The following is a 19,285-nucleotide window of genomic DNA, read 5'->3' as shown; positions in this document are numbered from 1 at the left end:
AGAGCTGCGCCCCCTCCGAGGTCCTTGCATCCCACGCCAGAGGGTGGGGACTGAGCGTCGCTCTTGCACGTGACCTCAGCGCCTCTCTGTAATAGGCTGCCTCGGGGGCGCGGCGCTTGAGCGCGGACGCCCCGGATTGGTCTTTCGGGGCAGTGGGCTGGGAGTTTGGCTGCAGCCGCGGGAGGTCTGGACACTGACGGCCTTGGGACTCGCCGGTGAGTGCGTGTCTGACCTCCCCGCGCCGGCACTCTCGGCCTCTTCCGGGTGGAACTGGGCTGCCCCCACCGCAGGAGGGGGCGGCCGCGCTGGAGCAGGTTCCGGGGAGGCTGAGGCGGGCGGGGCGAAGGGCTCCGGGACCTCTGGCTTCAGACTCCTGCCCACTCTGTGGCCCTTTTTTTCTTCCCCTTTGGGCTTTGCGAGACTTGGCCCTGGCGCTTCCCAGCTACTTCTCAGTGAGGGAAGCAGGGCATTGCCCAGGAAGTGGATGGAAGCACCATCCTCTTGACCCCAATCTCCCACAGGGTCTCCCTAAGGCTTCTTGGGAGCCTCTGTAGCTAATGACTGTCCGGGGACTCCTTGGCTATTTTACGACCATCTCGCATTTGCCACTTAAGTGGCTGGGTGGAACCGTTGGACAAATCTCTCAACTTCTGTGGCTTCTCATTTGTGAAATAAGAGAGGATTCACTGGATTTGCAAGCCTCTCTCCAGCTTTAAAATCTAAGATTCTGTGATTCTGCAGTTCGCTGAGCTTTTTACGCCATAAAGGTGTTAGGCGCGATAGCCTGATGGCAGTAGGCAGACTCATCACGGAACATTGCAGGTTAATGACAAAACTTTAAATGATTCCCTTTGGTTATTTACTCACTGTTTTTTGTTACCATTCATCTTTTTAAATTGAACAAAACTGGGAATTCGGGTTTAGGTTACAAACCACAGTAAGAAAATGTTAGTGAAGCCACCTGAAAGTACAAACCTGAAGAATCTCGGTATTTGATAATAACAAATCTTAATTAGTAAATCCAGGTCAACAAACACTGGGTATTACTGAGAACATATTTAAAATATAGATGAATTCGTTGTTGAGTATAGTTAAGACTTTGCATATGCAGTTAATTTGCATTTTCTGAGTTTGCAGGTGAAATCGGAAACTCAGATTTTAGTATGGCTTCCCATTGTGTAGTTGAGTTTCTGGAGGCATGGAAATCTCATTTGTAAATCTGAAGATTTCTGCTAGCTTTCCAAGGCTCTTTAGTTTTAAAAGTCTAAAAGTCTGTAACAGTACTGAATACTGAGTGGGCACTTTGCACTGATAAGGATCTAAGGGATCTTGGGCTAAGCATTTTCTCCTGTAGATGTAGAAAATGGCCCAGATCCAGCCCATCTCTAGGTTAGTCTTTATTTTCAGACTCCAGACTGAAGGGATGGACATTTATGGAGGACAGGCCTACGTAACTGAAAGAAAGGTTAAGAAAATGAAGAGAACAGTTCGATTATCGCCATCCATGAATAAAGGAAAAATGTGGGTGTCTGTAGCATGTGCTACTCGTGACGCTTGAAAAAGCTGCTCTCAAAAAGACAGTTCTAGCTCTAGGTATGTTTTTGTGTAAACCACAAAGTTAATACTAGCAGAAAGTATGAGATTAATTGAATCAGTGGCTGAGCTCTGGAGTGGGGTCGGCAAACTTCTGTAAAGGGCTGTATATTTAATTATTGGAATTAAATAGTTTGTTAGCATGGCAAATTATTATATATACTATGGTGTAACAAACTTGTAGAAATTATGCATACTATTTTTTTTATTGAAGTATATCACTGATATGCAATCTTATATTGGTTTCAAGTATACAACACTCGTTCAGCAGTTACTTATATTAAATCCTCACCCCCACTAGTGCAGTTATTATCTGTCAATATAGGAGGATGTTACAGAATTATTGGCTATATTCTCCATGCTGTGCTATTATCCCTGTGACCAACTTACAGTATGATTGAGAATTTTTGTGCCCCTTTTTTTCCTCAACCTCCCCATCCCAGTCCCCCATGGTAACCACCAGTCACTTCATGGTGACAGCATAGCAGTATTTTTAAAGCAAAATTTCGGTACAAAGACATTGCAGAATCTAGTTTTGTTATATGGCACATAGTAAATGCTAAGCAAGTAAATGTCAAGTGAGTAAATCATTGTATGTTGTGTTTTATTTCTAGGGGAAAAGTTAGAAAATTTATATTAACATTACAACAGTATGTATATCTGAATTTGGAATATGGAGTGTATTTTGTTTCTGAGCTGAGATCCTGTTTTACTCTCTCTTTCAGGTCCTAGATGACACATACCTTTACTGGGTTGCCCTAAGGAGTAATGCCTAAACCATCTCAGCATGGCCTGTAGAGGAAGAGGTGGGCATGGCCACCCTACCTCAGCTGCACTCTCTCACGTTAGCCCTAGATGTCTTCCCGCATATACACACCATACGCATAATATATGCATGGTGTCAGACTTTTTCTACCCAAATATGGGAGGCGTGGAAAGCCACATTTACCAGCTCTCTCAGTGCCTGATTGAAAGAGGGCACAAGGTCATAATTGTCACCCATGCTTATGGAAATCGAAAAGGCATCCGTTACCTCACTAATGGCCTCAAAGTCTATTACTTGCCTCTGAAAGTCATGTACAACCAATCTACAGCCACGACCCTCTTTCACAGTCTACCATTGCTCAGGTACATATTTGTTCGGGAGAGAGTTACGATAATCCACTCACATAGTTCTTTCTCTGCCATGGCCCATGATGCCCTCTTCCACGCCAAGACAATGGGGCTCCAGACAGTCTTCACGGACCATTCCCTTTTTGGATTTGCTGATGTCAGCTCGGTGCTTACGAACAAGCTTCTAACTGTGTCTCTTTGTGACACAAACCACATAATCTGTGTCTCTTATACTAGTAAGGAAAACACTGTGCTAAGAGCAGCACTGAATCCTGAAATAGTGTCCGTCATTCCTAATGCTGTAGATCCTACTGACTTCACTCCAGACCCGTTTAGAAGGCATGATAGCGTAATAACTGTTGTTGTTGTCAGCAGACTTGTTTACAGAAAAGGTAATGAAATGATAGCTACAATCGCATTGCAAAGACTTGTTTTTCCTTGTAGAAAGCTGTTAAATACTTTTATGTAATGATTGTTTGGCTTCTCTTTTTGTTGCCGGGTTTTAAAACTGCACTTCAGATATAGTAAAGAAAGGTCTAATATTATGTGAACAAAAAGAAGTTCTTGGAATACTGGTGAATGCTGTCCTCCCCACTCTTTGGTGTTGTAATAATTACTTAAATATAAGAACAGTAGCCTGGGGTTGCTTAATAGATCAGGTCTTTATAAAGGTTAAAACAGCCCTGCAAGTGTAGGACTGAACCTACCACGCAGCCTTCTCTTTCTGCTTGCAAAAGTAATTGAAAACCGAAGGCACAAAGGTGAAAGCTAAAATCAGCTGTAACTACTACTATTCAGGGATGACCCTAATATTTTGATTTATAGCTTTCCTCTCATGCACATACTCAAAATTGGTGAACTTACTCTGTATGTTACTGTTCTGTGGCTTATTTCATTTAATCATAGATAAAATATTAGTAGCATGTGGGCAGGTAGGTGAAGAAGTAAGGGGATTAGACAGTCGTGAGTCCCATCCTGGCTCTACCCTGTTGTGTGATCAAGGATAAGCTACTTAACATCTCTGAGTTTCAGTTTTTTCATTTAATTTGGGCAACAGTGGGAATCTTATGAGCATTCAGTGATGGTTCCTATAAGGTACTTAGCCCGGCTTGTACTTGTTAAGTGTCTGCTGTTACCAAAGAGGATTTTGTTAGTGTCTCTGCAGCAGTTAATGAACACCACAATAGAGTTTGTGGGGCCTCATTTGCTAAAAGCCTGAAACAGTCTGGTTATTCAAAACATAAATGGTTCTCTGGATGGTATTTGAAAACTTACCAGTAATGAAAATTGTCACTTAAAGTAGGGAATTATTTGAAAGATAACATATAGCCTCCTTTAAATATTTGAATATAACTCAAAATATTAACATGCACTGAATTGCCAATAGTTTGGTGTCAGCCTGCAGGCTCAACGGCACTGGTCCACTGATGGCAGCTGCATCATCTTCCTGCACAATCACCTTCAGAAAGCATAATTTACAATTGCCAGTGAAGGTTTCTTTTAAGTGAGGCAGGAACTTAAAAGGTATATGAAGTAATGCGCTTCTGGTTTTTTTTAATTTTATTTTACACAGTGGTTTAGGGTACCCCCTAATGTGACAAGGAGCTTTTTTTCTGTGACTTTCCTTCGTTGGATTTTTCAAACCGTTCAGCTTAGTTTCATAGGAACTCATTTTGTTAGTTTATGTACTATTGAATTAGATTGCTCGATATGGTGACAAGTGCATCTGGCATCAAACACAGATTTGTGGACAAACACAGCTGATTCCTGGTAAGCATGAAACTAAGTGGTGGGGTCAAGTCTACCCTGGGGTACTAGGGAGTGGCCTAAAATCCAGATGTGGGTCTTGGTCAGTGTGGTTAACATTTGGAACGGAGAGCCTTGGTTGATCCAGCAGTCCGTGTAAGCGGAGGTTGGGGAGAAAACGGCTACTGAACTGCGTTTTCTAAGGTGAAGGCAATATCATGCTTTTATTGTTTAATTAAGATGTGAATGGACCAGCAGTCTGTATTGTGAACTCTCCTGGGATATGGGTGATACGTTGTAACTTAGAAAATGTGCCTAATTTGTTTTTTAATCAAGTAGCTCATCTTTGTGTGAGATAGCTAGCTAGGAAAGAGTATGATGTTTGTGTCAAGAATCAGAGCTAAATTAACTATTTGTGCAAAGACTGTTACCTTTACTAAATTATTTATGGTATTTTAACCAACTGAGCCACACCAGCAAAGTGGAGGTATGGCCTTTGCTGTTCTCAATTCGATAATGTAACAGATATTTATTGAACCCTCTCCCTATGCCAGGCGCCAGGCAAAAGCTAACATTCTGAGAAGGAACAGCCACATATGTAGCCCAAAACTGAGTAGCTGAGTAATACTATCAATAATCTATAATATTATTCTAAGAATACATAAAAAAGGTTTTGGGCCTCCAAGAAGAAATGTTCTGGTCCATTAATTATTAACACATTAATTTCCTTAGGAGGTATTCATTTGGACCAGATACCAAAGGCCAACTGGAGTGTGTTAAGAGAGCGGATAAATAAAAATCCTTACTGCCCAAGTTTTCCAGCTGGCTGCTGCCCTCTTTGTGAGCTGGGTTTGCTCCCATTGGGGTCTCACAGTGCTCCTGTGTGTGCAGGCACACCCCACGTCTTGCAGAAGTAGTAATGACAAGTTATATTTATATTCTGCTGTTGATAAAACTTATGCATGATGTAGTACCTCACTTGACCCTCTCAGCAACTTTAGGGTAGATGTTATCTGAATGTAACAAAGAAACTGAGGCTCAGAGAGGGTAAGTAACTTGCCAGGGTTATGTAGTAAGTAAGAGATGACAAACATGAGTTCAGGTCCTGAACTAGAGTTAAGGTCTCCTGTTCTCTCCCTGCCCTCCCCACCTCCCAGCCACGCCACCATTATCTTAGGCATAGATTCATAAGGTTTGTTAAAATATTATTAGATCCACCTTGAAAAGCAGTTTGAATCAGGAATTTTCCTTGTTCTTTATTTGTGAATATGGCAATTAGGAGTCCTTTTGTATTTTCCATTGTGTTAGACTCTTCTTGGAGGCCCAAAACATTTTTTATTTATTCTTAGAATAATATTATAGATCATTGATAGTATTACTCAGTTCCACTTACAAGGTAGTTGTCAGGATTAAATGACATGCTGCGTTTAAAGTACATTGCCTGATGTAAGAACAGTGAATGGTAGCTGTTATCAGCAGTTGCAATTATTACTGTTTTTTTTTTTTCATTTGATGAATTTGTTCTTAACCTTTGTATTAGAACAGAAGGCGTGAAGGAAGAAAAAAAAAGAAAATAGTAGGCTAATGTTAAAAGTCAAGCTACTTTTGGTCTACCTAGAAATGTAATTGGTGGATTTGGTAATAGACTCGAAATAAAGATAGCTAAGATTTTAATGAGAAGCCTTCCTGATTCAGGAAAGCTGTATGTGAACTGAGGTTCGCTAGTGTAATCATTTTGAAAATGCTAGCAGAGTTTACTTAATAAATCCTACTTTGAAGTAGTTCATAAAAATGACCCTCTGTGTATTACTTCTTCCAGCACCTTTTTTTTTTAATGACTGATCTGCCTATATTTGGGAAGATCAGTAGAGGAAGTGCAGTTCTTGTGTATGAACATGTATGTGTATGCATTTCTTAAGTTAATAAACTTAACTCTGGGTTATTTTACATTTACTTTTTTTTTTTGAGAGGGCATCTCTCATATTTATTGATCAAATGGTTGTTAACAACAATAAAATTCTGTATAGGGGACTCAATGCACAACCATTAATCAATTCCAAGCCTAATTCTCAACAGTCTCCAATCTTCTGAAGCATAACAGACAAATTCTTACATGGTGAACAAATTCTTCCATAGTGAATAAGTTCTTACATGGTGAACAGTGCAAGGGCAGTCATCACAGAAACTTTCGGTTTTGATCACGCATTATGAACTATAAACAATTAGGTCAAATATGAATATTTGTTTGATTTTTATACTTGATTTATATGTGAATCCCACATTTCTCCCTTATAATTATTATTATTATTATTATTTTTAATAAAATTCTGAAGTGGTAGGTAGATGCAAGATAAAGGTAGAAAACATAGTTCAGTGCTGTAAGAGGGCAAATGTCGATGATCAGGTGTGTGCCTATAGACTAAGTATTAATCCAAGCTAGACAAGGGCAACAAAACATCCACAGATGCAGAAGATTTCTCTCAAAACAGGGGGGGTGAGGTTCTAAGCCTCACCTCTGTTGATCCCCAATTTCTCACCTGATGGCCCCCCTGCGACTGTGCCTGTCTTAGGTTGTTCCTCCCTTAAGGAATCTTACCTGTCTCTGGCTAACCAGTCATCTTCCGGGGCCATACAGGGAAATGTAAAGTTGGTAAGTGAGAGAGAAGCAATATTTGAAAAGGTTAGCTTTTTACTTCTTTGCAGATTTATGCCCTATGGCTTCTATGCCCAGCATTTGTCTTGAGGTATCTTTACCACTTGGAAGAATTATGATACTCGGTAATTTCGATATGAGGCACGAATTCTACTTAAGAGTTGTAATTAGGAAGGAAGAAGAAAAGCTATAGAAGTAGCAGGCAGAAGAAAACATGGGAAGATTGATTATTTCTTTGACATATCTTCTTGTAGAGTAACTTCAGCATGTATAGGTTTTAAACTACTAATTAAATTGTGCACACACATTAACATAATAGGAATACAGCTACATAACCAAAGCAGACCTACAATTACCAGCCATCTCCAGTGAAACCAAGAAAACCAGTTAGGCACCCTAGGCATTTGTGAAAACTTATCAATGATATGATGGATATTGTCTAACTGAATTTGAATAGTTTGAGAAAAATCAGACAAATTAAAACAACACATTCATGGGAACTGTTCACATCCCATATGTTCTTTTAACAGTAGATAGTCTGTAGTTGTAAGATTTTGGAGCGCTGCAACTTGCACTTCTCCTAATTCTTGGTTGAGTTCCAACAGTATAGATCCAGTCAAATTTGTTGTTTTACTGTATGCACAGGCCTGCTTAGATATCTCCTTCTTCATTCCAATGGCAAGTCCAGGAACCGGTGGGATGAATGCAGCTACAACTGCAACAGCGCCAGGATCTTTGTTGAAGTTTTTTGATGATCATCTTCTGGAATGACTTCCAGAGAATGTTGATTTTGGAAGTTCTTCTTCATATTGTATCTTAATTCGTTTTCTGGGTATTTTACATTTACTTTTGAATGTGTACAATTTATAATTGTTAATGAACTAAATTCCCAAATAGCATCAACATCGCTATCACTTTGGATAGCCACTTTCAGATGAGCAGGGCAGGATTTAGTTTATTGCTTTATATTACCTGAGGTTGTATTTACATATGGGAAAAGCATGTCATTAAAAAAAAACAAAACAAGATGTATCCTTTTGTTCTACGGACTGTAGTCACCTGGCAGTTGAGGTCTTGTTACTTCCATTTACTCTCATTCAGGGGAAGTGGACTATTGCAGGATTGGATAGACTTCTTTTAAATTTTGCTAATACCATAGTGTACGATGCAAAATCCTCTGTATATCTGCCAAGTCAAAGTGCATTCTGAACACAGTGGAGGCGCAGTTACACTTTGTCACTTAGCCCTTTCCCGTGGTAGGAATTGGAACCATAAACCAGTAGAATTTTATAGCCGAGAGAGACATTGGACTTCAGGTACATAAGTCTCTTCATTTTCTCTATCAGGAAACTTTCCCATGATGAAAGGAAAGAGCTTGCTCGTAGGAAGTTTGGAACAAGACCTGTTTTCCAGTCAGCTGTCCTGCTCTGTAGAAAACTAACTTAAATGATAGCTACCCCAAATAGCCTTTTTAGAAGTAGGTCATGCATAAAAACAAGTGTATAACAACATTATGGTGAGCATGAAACAGCAGTCCAGGTATTGGGTGTGTGGAAGATAACAATTGGTGTCAACGTGTGTATCTTCAAGAAGTTGCAACTCTTGGACCATTGGCAGTTTGTGAATGATTCCACCCTCCCAGGAAAGGTTTAGGAGAATTAGTTTGTCTTCATGAGGGCATAGCTAATCCTTGGCAAAGCGAGTGGATTCTCAGTAGTTTTGATGAATTTTTGAAGTTTAAATATTAACGTCTCCAACATTCAACTTACACTTTCAGGAACCGATTTGCTTAGTGGTATAATACCTGAACTCTGTCAGAAACATGCAGATTTAAATTTCATAATTGGAGGAGAGGGACCAAAGAGAATCATTTTGGAAGAAGTACGGGAAAGATACCAGCTTCATGACAGGTATTGATGGATTTCATGTTGTCTGGGGTGAGAAAATGCCAGTCACCTAAGTTTGGTTTTGGCTACGTACCTGCATGAAGTGGGCTGCTTCTCTTATGTGTATCTGATGTAAAGATGTAATGCAAGGCCTATTTTTAAAAAACTTTATATAAAATGGGAAACCCTAGTTAGAGAATTTACAACTGTTCCTTTACTTTTTACCATTTGCCCAGTATAATTTGGCTTCAGGGCATGGTGGTTGGAGGCACCCTGGAAGGCACAAAAAAACAACCGCCTTGATTGGAAACATTTGCAGATTTTCAAGCCATACTGAGTTGTGACTTAAATATGATGGTCAAATCATGTAAATTGCTCTATACGTACAGATTCTAACGTTTGTCTTCCTCAGTAACTTAGATAATAGGTGAGGTGTATGCATGTGAAGCATCGATTTAAAAGGGGCATTTTCCTGTTTAGAAATGACACTTTAACATTTACTCATCAAAGTGTATTAATGTTTTCATTAAATGCAAACTAATTTTGGGGAAGATGAAGTTTGATAATGTGTGACAAAAGTTAGAGCTATGTTAGCTGTAGGAGTTTTAACTAAGCTTTAAAGACTGTTTCAGATCAGTTTGGTGATAATGTTTTGAGATGTAAAACATTAGAACCAATAAGAATCTAAGTATAATATGAATAGCACACTTGGCTTATAAATTATATTTCTTTTGTGGTGTGATTTTCACTCTCCTCTCCTCTCATTTCAAAAATCAGAGTGCGTCTCTTGGGAGCCTTAGAACACAAGGACGTTAGAAATGTGTTAGTTCAAGGACATATTTTCCTTAATACTTCCCTTACTGAAGCATTCTGCATGGCAATTGTGGAAGCAGCCAGTTGTGGTTTACAGGTAAAAAACTTTGAAGGCTTATATTGTTGGGGTTTCTGTATTTGTATTGAAAAATAGACACGTTCTGTGATAAGTTTTCAAGTTGGTTTTGTTTGTTCTACTGAGAGGAATTATGGTAGACTGTATTATGTTCTTTTTTTTCTTTTTAAGGTTGTAAGTACCAGGGTTGGTGGAATTCCTGAAGTACTTCCAGAAAGTCTTATTATTTTATGTGAGCCTTCTGTAAAATCTTTGTGTGAGGGATTGGAAAAAGCTATTTTCCAAGTGAAGTCAGGAGCATTGCCGGCTCCAGAAAATATCCATAACATAGTGAAGACTTTCTACACCTGGAGGAATGTTGCGGAGAGAACTGAAAAGGTATGTCCTGTGCTAAGGAAAGGGTATTTGAAGATTCATGTACACATGTGCTTGTTCTTTTATAGCTTTACCTATGTTTTGTTGCTTAAGTTGATGACGTCTCTTCCAAATGAAATGAACTATCTTACTTTTGGTACATGCTAGCCTGTTTTGGTCAGTCATTGAGGTTGACATCTGAAAACAGCAGTAATGCAGTCTAGACCTTTCAATAAACTGGGCATAAAGAAGTTATAAAATGTCCTAGAAGTCACAATTAGAGGCAAAAGTAATACAAAAATCTTCTAGACATTTTCTTGAGGCTGTTTATGATTTGAAAGCATGGTAGATCTGTAGAAAAGATATGGTTTTGCTTAACCTGATTGTAACAACTTTATAACTTGCAAATATTTAATGCAGGTTACTTCCTAAAACTCTTGCACCACTTTTGCTAAATATTGTGATTTTCTACAGGAAAATAATTTTTGCATGTTTAGGCTGATTGGGAACATAATAAGTTAGAATCCAAGATGTACATAGTAAATTTTGGAAATATGATCACAAATAAAAAGTAGCAATAGAGCATTTCCAAAAGGACAAGTACAGGAACTAGATTAATACCCTTTGGTGGGAAAGAGTATGGTTGTGAGAAATGCTTCCTGATTTCCAGTTAGGGACTTCATTTATTCTGTTCAGTTCCTTTCTTTGTTCAAGTACTTCTCATTACTTAGCCTGCCTCATGCTTTTTATTAATATTTAACAAGCTGGATGGAAAGACTTCACTTCTTAATATATGGAAATCTTGAGCCAGAAAGCCAGTTGGGAGCAGGAGAAGATAGCAGTGTGGACTAGAGCTTTATGGTACCATTGTATTCAGTGGCGCTGCTAGTTTCTAGCCTGAGGAAGAAAGCAAGGTAGTGCTGTGTAAGCAGAATAGCTCTTTACTGTAAGGCTTTCTTACTGGGTTTAAATTGTAAATTCCTGTACATAAGATGAACCTATATTGGAATGTAAGTACAAAAAAACTCTTTATCTCTAAAAATTATCATATACATTTTTCACTGAAATACAAGATATTACATTAGTGATCAAACCATTTTGACTGAAATCTCTCTGAGACTCTTACGTTCTAGAAATTTTGCAATATCTCCCTCCATATGAAACAATTCCTTTGTTTTCCTTTGGAAGTTGGCATATTGCACTGATTACCCGCTGGGAGTACATGTCAGAATTGCCTAGCTAACCTTTTCAGGATCTGTTTATTTCATCTTCCTGTCCTCCAGCTTCTCCAGCCATTCCCTAGGGTCTAAATAGGACCCTTTAGGAGCAGATGTGGAATTTGGGAACGCTTGGCAGGAAGATGTGGTCAGACAGGTTTTTTCAGTGATACCCACTCTGCTTTCTACCCTGATTGAGAACCACAGCTCTTAAGTTGTGACTTTACCTTCTTGATAGACATTGTGTAAACCTCAAAAGTTTGAGCTACTATAGAAAATAAATTTGGGAGAATACTGAAAACAGTTGTCAGTATCTGTTGGCAGCTGTTTGTTGAACTATGTTGACAATAGTTTGTTATCATTTTCATTGAAGGAGCCAATTAGGATTTTTTTTTTAACCACAAGTTTTCTTTCAGTTATGCTTAAAGTAATCCTAAAACATCTGTATTTTTTTTTGGTTTTATACTTTATGGTGATTTATAGTGTACATTCAGAAAAAAATTAATCCTTGTCTGTAATGTATTATCATCTCTGTCATTCTCTTAATAGGGGTAAATTGCTATTTTGTCACTTAAGATGATGAATTAATTAATCTAGAAATAAAGGTAGACACACCGGTCAGTTTGTAGTTGCTTTTTTAATTCTACCTGACCCACATAGGACATTTTGATCGTTTTCCATTCCTCCTTTGTAGTTTAATTATGCTATTTAGAAAACTGATCAAGAAATTATAACAGAATTCATGCTGGAAACACACTTTTTCAGTTGTACTTCACCAGTCTTGGTGTAATTCTCAATTATGTAATTCTCAACATAATTCTGATTAAAACATATCCCCAGTGTCCTTAGGGTAGAAGAACTGGATGAAAACGTCCTGTACCTTTTCAGAGGCCATTGGCCTAGAGAACTTATACCGCATGTCATAAGTTTCTGGAGTTCAAAAGGAGATGGTACATGTCTGATGCATGATAATGAGCACAGCTAATGTTCACATGCAGTTAAAAAGCAATGATGGCCCATTTTATGTGTTCAAAATAAGTGTGTTTAAAGATCTTTTTTCAAAAATTATTTCAGAATTTAGTGCTTAGCAGTGCTTTAAAAAGTAAATCACCTCCTGCCAATTCTCAGCAATAAACTTAATTTTGTTTGCCAGTGTGTTTGACCTATACCATCAGCTAAAATTTCCTCCATCTCTTTCCCCTCCATTTATTTGGAATCCATGAAATGGGTCTGTATATTCTCCCCCATCTGTTTTCAGCAACATGGCCTCACGTGACTCTGGAAAGAAGAGCCTCTTTGTACTGAGAAGCACACTAGGTTGACGCCCCAATTGTGGTTGATGTCTGCTAGGTAGCAGTGAGAACTGCTTGGCCATGACAGGGTATCTTAGAACGCCAGTCCTGCTCTAAGAGTCACTGCTGAGCTAAATACGGCCTAGACAAAGGTGACCCGAAAAGTGATTCCAGCTTCTCAGGGCTATGGAATCCTTGTAGTTGGTTAAGATTGATGATCCTCTAGGGGCGGGGGCCGTGGCATATTTGTCCTTGAGCTCCCAGGGTCTCGCCCAGTGTTTTGTTTAGAATAAGTATTCCAATGGAATGATAACAATTACTTTAATTAATTTCATTAATTCCTTATCACTCAAACTAACAGCAACATGTAAGCAACTTCTGTTTGCATCTATATAATATTCCTGTTCCACGCAGGTCGTTGTTTGTTGTGGGTCAGAGTGCTCATTCTCGGCCTCTCTCTGTCCAGGTGTACGACCTCGTGGTGGGAGAAGCCGTGTTACCGATGGACAGACGACTGTATAGATTCATCTCTCACTGTGGCCCAGTAACAGGTCACGTATTTGCTTTGTTGGCTGTATTCAACTTTTTCTTCCTTATTTTCCTGAGATGGATTACTCCAGATTCTAACATCGATGTTGCAGTGGATGCCACAGGGCCCAGGAGTCCCTGGACTCATCAATATCCTTACAGTAGAAAAAGGAACAAGAAGAATGAGATGTCTGAAACCAGGTAGAAGAAAGCCTGGATTGTAAGGTTTTAAACATTTGGAATAGCTCTATTAATAAGACTATTGAAAATAACCTTGCTTTTTTCCTTGTTTTTTTTTTCAAAGTTAATTTTGTACGTTAATGCTACCTCTATACCATTCAATTTATTTTGAGGAAAGATAAAAACTTATGCAATTCCTGAGTGTAGAAACTACTTGCACTTATTTAAAACTTATTTAGGAGAGAACATTTAAGCCACTCAGGTACGAAATTTTTCAGACTACTTAAATCCCTCTAGCAGAGATGTTTTAACATTATATTTTGGGAGCTTTGGGTGCTGAAGGGCCAAATGTTTTCTGGACATTTTTTGGCCAATTTTAAATGTTCTTCCATTAATTAGACATTCGCCAGATGTTTACAGTTTTTCTTTAGGGAAGTACAACAACTACATGAACTATTTTAAATCATGTTCATACACATTTATTAGACATTTAAGTCACATTCTTAAACATTTATTGGGTACACTCAGTAAGTGTTATCTAGAATCAGCAGGTTTCTTCAGTAAAATGGTCTTTCCGTTACCAGCATGTATGCAGCACCTACTATGTGCAGACCATTGAACTAGCTGCTTCCTGCTATTAAGGGCCTGGGCGCCATTGCTCTCTGTTACTCATGTGGCTCACTTCATTGTAGTCACAGTTGACGTGAAATGGTAAAATATCCAACATGCCAAAAATGCTCATGCTTTTAATGCCAGGAAAAAACTTGGCATACTCCAAGTATCCTCGGATCCTGTCATAGGCATTCTCCTAGGTAGAGCCTTTGTCCTTTTGCGTTTTAAATACTAGGGACCGAAATCACTGTTGGTGATAGTGCAGAGAAACCCTTCACTTCTTTCCATGCATCATTTTGTCCTCTGTAAATGCCTTCGTGTTTTCTGAGCAGAACGTACGAGGCGTGCCATCTCAGAGTCAGCTGCTACCCCGTACCTTTGATAGAAGTCACTCCCCTTCACTTGTGGCCTAGCTGATGTCTGATAAGTATTACCAGTGTGCAGATGTCTTTACCCCAGAATGTTTTATTCATAGCAAGTTGAGTCTGGAAATTTTAGGAACACAGTCTCTTTGTGGATGGATTTTATTAACTGTAATCTTTGTTGCCTGGAGCCATGGGTTTTTAAACCCCAAATTATCCACATGGTGTGTCTTATTCCTTGAACTCCTTAGAAATATGCTTTTATGATAAAGGACTGTGACATCAAAATAGTGGGGCACTGTGAGTGCACTCCATTGATTCTGGCAGTATTCTGATTATGTGTAGGAATATTTTTTAATGACAATATTTACAAAACTTCTCTTATATGTTAACATGCCTATTAACTGTTTGCCACTGACAGATGAGAAATGTATTTTGTTTTATACTAAAACACAAATGCAGGTGTGCAGTGTTTAAAATTCCAGAAGTTAGGGGTTCTTTTATTAAAGAAAAATGAATTGACCCAAACCATTGAGTCTTATTGGGATTTTTATGCATAGAAACTGACTTATATAAATATGAAATAGTGCCAATATTCATGGTAAAGTGAGAAACTAATATTTGGTCTTACTCTCTTCAGCAATTTAAAAACCATTTAGCAATATGAAAAGGCATACTACTGTTTTTTTCTTAAATTTGTGTTTCTTAGCATTTTTTCAGAATTGTCATTTATTTCAGATGGAAATAGGATTTGAAGTTCTTGCATGTAAAAGATGTAATTTACAAATTAAAAAAATTTTTTTAATGAAAGTAAATTTGCTTGTTCTAGTAAATCTTAATTTTTAGGCTTCCTGGATACCTTAACTGTAACATAACTGTCAGTGTTGCACTGGTCAATATGTGGAAACATATTATTCTACCCTGCTGCTTAAATTTATTTGGAAATGACCTTGCAGAGATGAAGAATTTATAAAAAATATATTGTATTTCTTTTAATGTTACAAAATAGCACATTTACAACCGATTTATGAAAACATGCTACATATCCAAAAATAAAAACTAAAATGACATTTTGACAATTTTCTGAGTTTGTCTTGTTTTATGAACAGAATATTACTCACTGGTTGAACCATGCCCCCTGTATCCCCCTCCCTCACCTGCTTTTTCATTGTAATTTGATGTGTTGCTTGGTTTGTTACTCAAACAGGAAATATCCTTTAGATGATTAATTACTCTTGTCATCTTTTCTTTCTAGAACATACTCTGTCTTTTACTCAGGGAATACCAAGTTCAGTTGTGCTTTTGTTTCCTGATCCACACGAGTTCTTGTTTTCCACTGCACTGGAGTTCTCACATGAGAAACGAATACATCCATAAACTGTTGTGTATGTGAGCCATGTGATTGTAGTTTATATGCTGCAAGCTGTTTTAAGAGAAATTTGAATTTTGACTTCATTTACAGAAGCCCAGCTTCTCCCACCCCTCTTGCTGGAAGCAGTGGAAAGCAGTCACCTACCTTGGTATGTTCTGATTTATCTTCTACCATACTTTTGACAAAGTCAGGGTATTGGGTCTGTGTTTACCTTCGTGAAGTATTATTAAAGCCTTCCTTATCCTTCTCTGCATTTCCACAAGAATCTGGCTAGGTGTTAAGTTGTATCATCCTAGGCTGGATTTTTTTATATGAAATTCTGAAAATTAAAGTTCTCTGCAGAATTTGATTTGTATTCAGCAGTGCTTTAGGGAGCTGGTTTTCCTTTATCATCTGTGTTGGGCTATGGCTCAGTGGTTTTCAGCTGGATGTGTTTGTGGGGTGGTGATTTTGACCCCTGGGGATACCTGGCAATGTCTGGGGACATTTTTGGCCAGAACTGGATGGGAATGGGGGGCACTGGCATCGAGGGCTAGAGGTCAGAGATGCTGCCGAATATCACACATTGCTTTTGCACAGCCCCTCACAACAAAGAGTTTCCTGGCCCCAAATGTCAGTGGTGCTGAGGCTGAGAAACCCTGGTGGTGTAATTTCATCTCCTGAAGAAGATAGTGTGAATTAACTCCTTACTTCAGTAGCCTTTTATTCCTATCTCAAATATGATGCTGAAATGTAATAAAGACAGTCTCTCAGAAATAGTGTAGATACCTATTTCAACCCATAAAAGGTCAAGCCTGTCATGGCCAACGTTTCCAGTATATAAAAGAAAGTACAGCCATGTTTTAAGTGAAAAGTCCAAAATAAGGTGAATAATGTTACATTATGCAATATGACATTACTGGGCTGGCATGAGTAAATGAATGCCTGTTTGTATGCAGGCATACCTCATTTTATTGTGCTTCACTTTGTTATGCTTCAAAAATACTGAGGTTTTTACAAACTGAAGGTTTGCAGCAACCCTGTGTAGATGAAGTCTGTCGGCACCATTTTACTAACGGCGTTCGCTCACTCTTTGTGTCTCTCGTGTTTTGTTAGTTCCCACAATATTTCAGACTTTTTCATGGTTATATTTGTTATGGTGATCTGTGATCAGCGATCTTCAATGTTACTGTTGTAATTGTTTGGGGGCACCACAAACTGCACCCATATAAGATGGTGAACTTAGCTGATAAATAATGTATGAGTTCTGACTTCTCCACCAGCCAGCTCTTCCTCATCTCTCTCCCCTCAGACCTCCCTATTCCCTGAGACACAACAGTATTGGGATTATGCCAACTAATAACCCAATGATAGCCTCTAAGTGTTCAAGGGAAAGGAAGGGTCACACGTCTCTCAGTTTAAACCAAAAGCCAGAAATGATTAAGCTTAAGGCACGTGAGGAAGTCACGTTGAAAGCTGAGGCAGGCTGAAAGCTAGGCCTCTTGAGCCAAACAGCCAAGATGTGAATACAAAGGAAAGTTCTGGAAAGAAATTAAACATGCTACTCCAGTGAACACAGGAATGATAAGAAAGCAAAACAGTCTTGTTGCTGATAATGAAGAAAGTGGTCTGGATAGAAGGTCAAACCACCAGCAACATTCCCTTAAGCCAAAGCCTAATCTGGCAAAGCCCTAATTCTTCCTTTCTGTGAAGGCTGAGAGAGGCGAGGAAGCTGCAGAAAGAAGTTGGAAGCTGACAGAGGTTGGTTCCTGAGGTTTGAAGAAAGAAGCTGTCTCTGTAACATCAAAGTGCAGGTGAAGCAGCAAGTGCTGATGGAGAAGCTGCAGCAAGTTACCCAGAAGATCTAGCTGGGATCATTAATGAAGGTGACGACACTAAACAGATTTACACTAGACGAAACAGCCGTATATTAGAAAAGATGGCTTCCAGGACTTTCATACTGGAGAGGAGAAGTCAGTGCCTGGCTTCAAAGCTTCAAGGGACAGGCTGAGTCTCTTGTTAGGGGCAAATGAGGCTGGTGACTTTGGTCGAAGCCAGTGCTCATTGACCATTCCAGAAATCCTGGGGCCTTTAAGAATGTTGCTAAACTACTCTGTGCTCTAGAAATGGAAGAGCAAAGCCTGGATGACAGCACAGCTGTTTATAACATGGTTTACTGACTACTTTAAGCCCACTGTTGAGACCTACTGCTCAGAAAAAAAGATTCTTTTCAAAATATGACTGCTCATTGACCTAGTCCCCCAAGAACTCTGATGGAGATGGACAAGGAGATTAATGTTGTTCCCGTGCCTGCTACCATGACCTTTATTCTGCAGCCCATGGATCAAGGAGTCATTTCTACTTTGAAGTGCTAATATTTAAGAAATACAGTTGACCCTTGAACAACATGGGTTTGAAATGTGCTGGTCCACGTATATGTTATATGTGCATATTTTCAATAAACATATTGGAAAAAATTTTGGAGATACACAAAAATCTGAAAAAAAACTTTCTGTAGTCTGTTGTAAAGAATACAGTATATAATATATATACAAAATATGTGTTAATTGACTATGTTATCAGTAAGGCTTCCAGTCAATAGTAGACTCTTGGTAAGTTTTTGGAGAGTCAAAAGTTATATGTGGATTTTTAACTATAGGTGGATTTTTTAACTACAGGGACTCAACGCCCCCAACCCCCACATTATTCAAAAATCAATTGTATATTTTGTATGGCTATAGCTGCCATAGGTAGAGAGATTCCTCTGACAGATCTGGGCAAAGTTGATTGAAAGCCTTCTGGAAAGGATTCACCATTCTAGATGCCATTAAGAACATTTGTGATTTCATGGGAAGAGGTTAAAGTACCAACATTCACGGGAGTTTGGAAGAAACTGATTTCTACTGTCGTGGATGACTCTGAGGGGTTCAGGACTTCAGTGCAGGACGTAGCTGCAGAGGCGGTGGAAACAGCAGAGAGCTAGAGCTAGAAGTGGAGCCTGGAGATGTGCCTGAACTGCTGCAGCTCATGCTCAAACTTGAATGGATGAGGAGTTGCTTCTTATGGATGAGCAAAGAAAGTGGTTTCCTGAGCTGGAATCTACTCCTGGTGAAGATGCTGTGAAGACTGTTGAAATAACAACAAAGGATTTAGAATATTACATCAACCTAGTTGATGAAGCAGCAGCAGGGTTTGAGAGGATTGATTCCAATTTTTAAATAAGTTCTACTGTGTGTAAAATGCTATCAAAGACCACCACATGCTACAGAGAAATCGTTCATGAAGAGTTCATCCATGCAGCCAATTTCATTGTCTTATTATAAGAAATTGTCACAACCTCCCCAACCTTCAGCAACCCCCACCCTGATCAGTCAGCAGCCGTCAATATTGAGGCAAGACCATATACCAGCAAAAAGATTACGACTGAAAGCTTGGATTATGGTTAGCAGTTTTTAGCAATAAAACATCTTTTAGTTAAGGTATGTACATTGTTTTTTTTAAAAGACAAT

General features: G+C 38.9%; 2 protein-coding genes across 2 annotated transcripts in view; both read left to right on the top strand.

Annotated features, from left to right (window-relative positions):
- Positions 1-145: 145 nt before the first annotated feature.
- PIGA (phosphatidylinositol glycan anchor biosynthesis class A) lies at positions 146-15,504 on the top strand. Its single transcript, XM_036912930.2, has 6 exons — positions 146-215; positions 2,319-3,098; positions 8,883-9,015; positions 9,769-9,901; positions 10,052-10,258; positions 13,210-15,504. The coding sequence occupies exons 2-6, from the start codon at positions 2,381-2,383 to the stop codon at positions 13,474-13,476; spliced, it is 1,458 nt and encodes a 485-aa protein (XP_036768825.1). The 5' UTR covers positions 146-215; positions 2,319-2,380; the 3' UTR covers positions 13,477-15,504.
- Positions 15,505-15,889: 385 nt separating this feature from the next.
- ASB11 (ankyrin repeat and SOCS box containing 11) overlaps positions 15,890-19,285 on the top strand; it is a 31,162-nt gene continuing 27,766 nt past the window's right edge. Inside the window, exon 1 of the mRNA XM_057495309.1 lies at positions 15,890-15,945. The gene's annotated coding sequence lies outside the window, so the exon portion shown is untranslated. The remainder of the gene's footprint in view (positions 15,946-19,285) is intronic.

The sequence above is a fragment of the Manis pentadactyla genome, chromosome X, assembly GCF_030020395.1.
Source record: "Manis pentadactyla isolate mManPen7 chromosome X, mManPen7.hap1, whole genome shotgun sequence".
NCBI lineage: Eukaryota > Metazoa > Chordata > Mammalia > Pholidota > Manidae > Manis > Manis pentadactyla.
The sequence above is the reverse complement of the archived record's forward strand: the minus strand, read 5'-3'. Positions and strand labels throughout refer to the sequence as shown.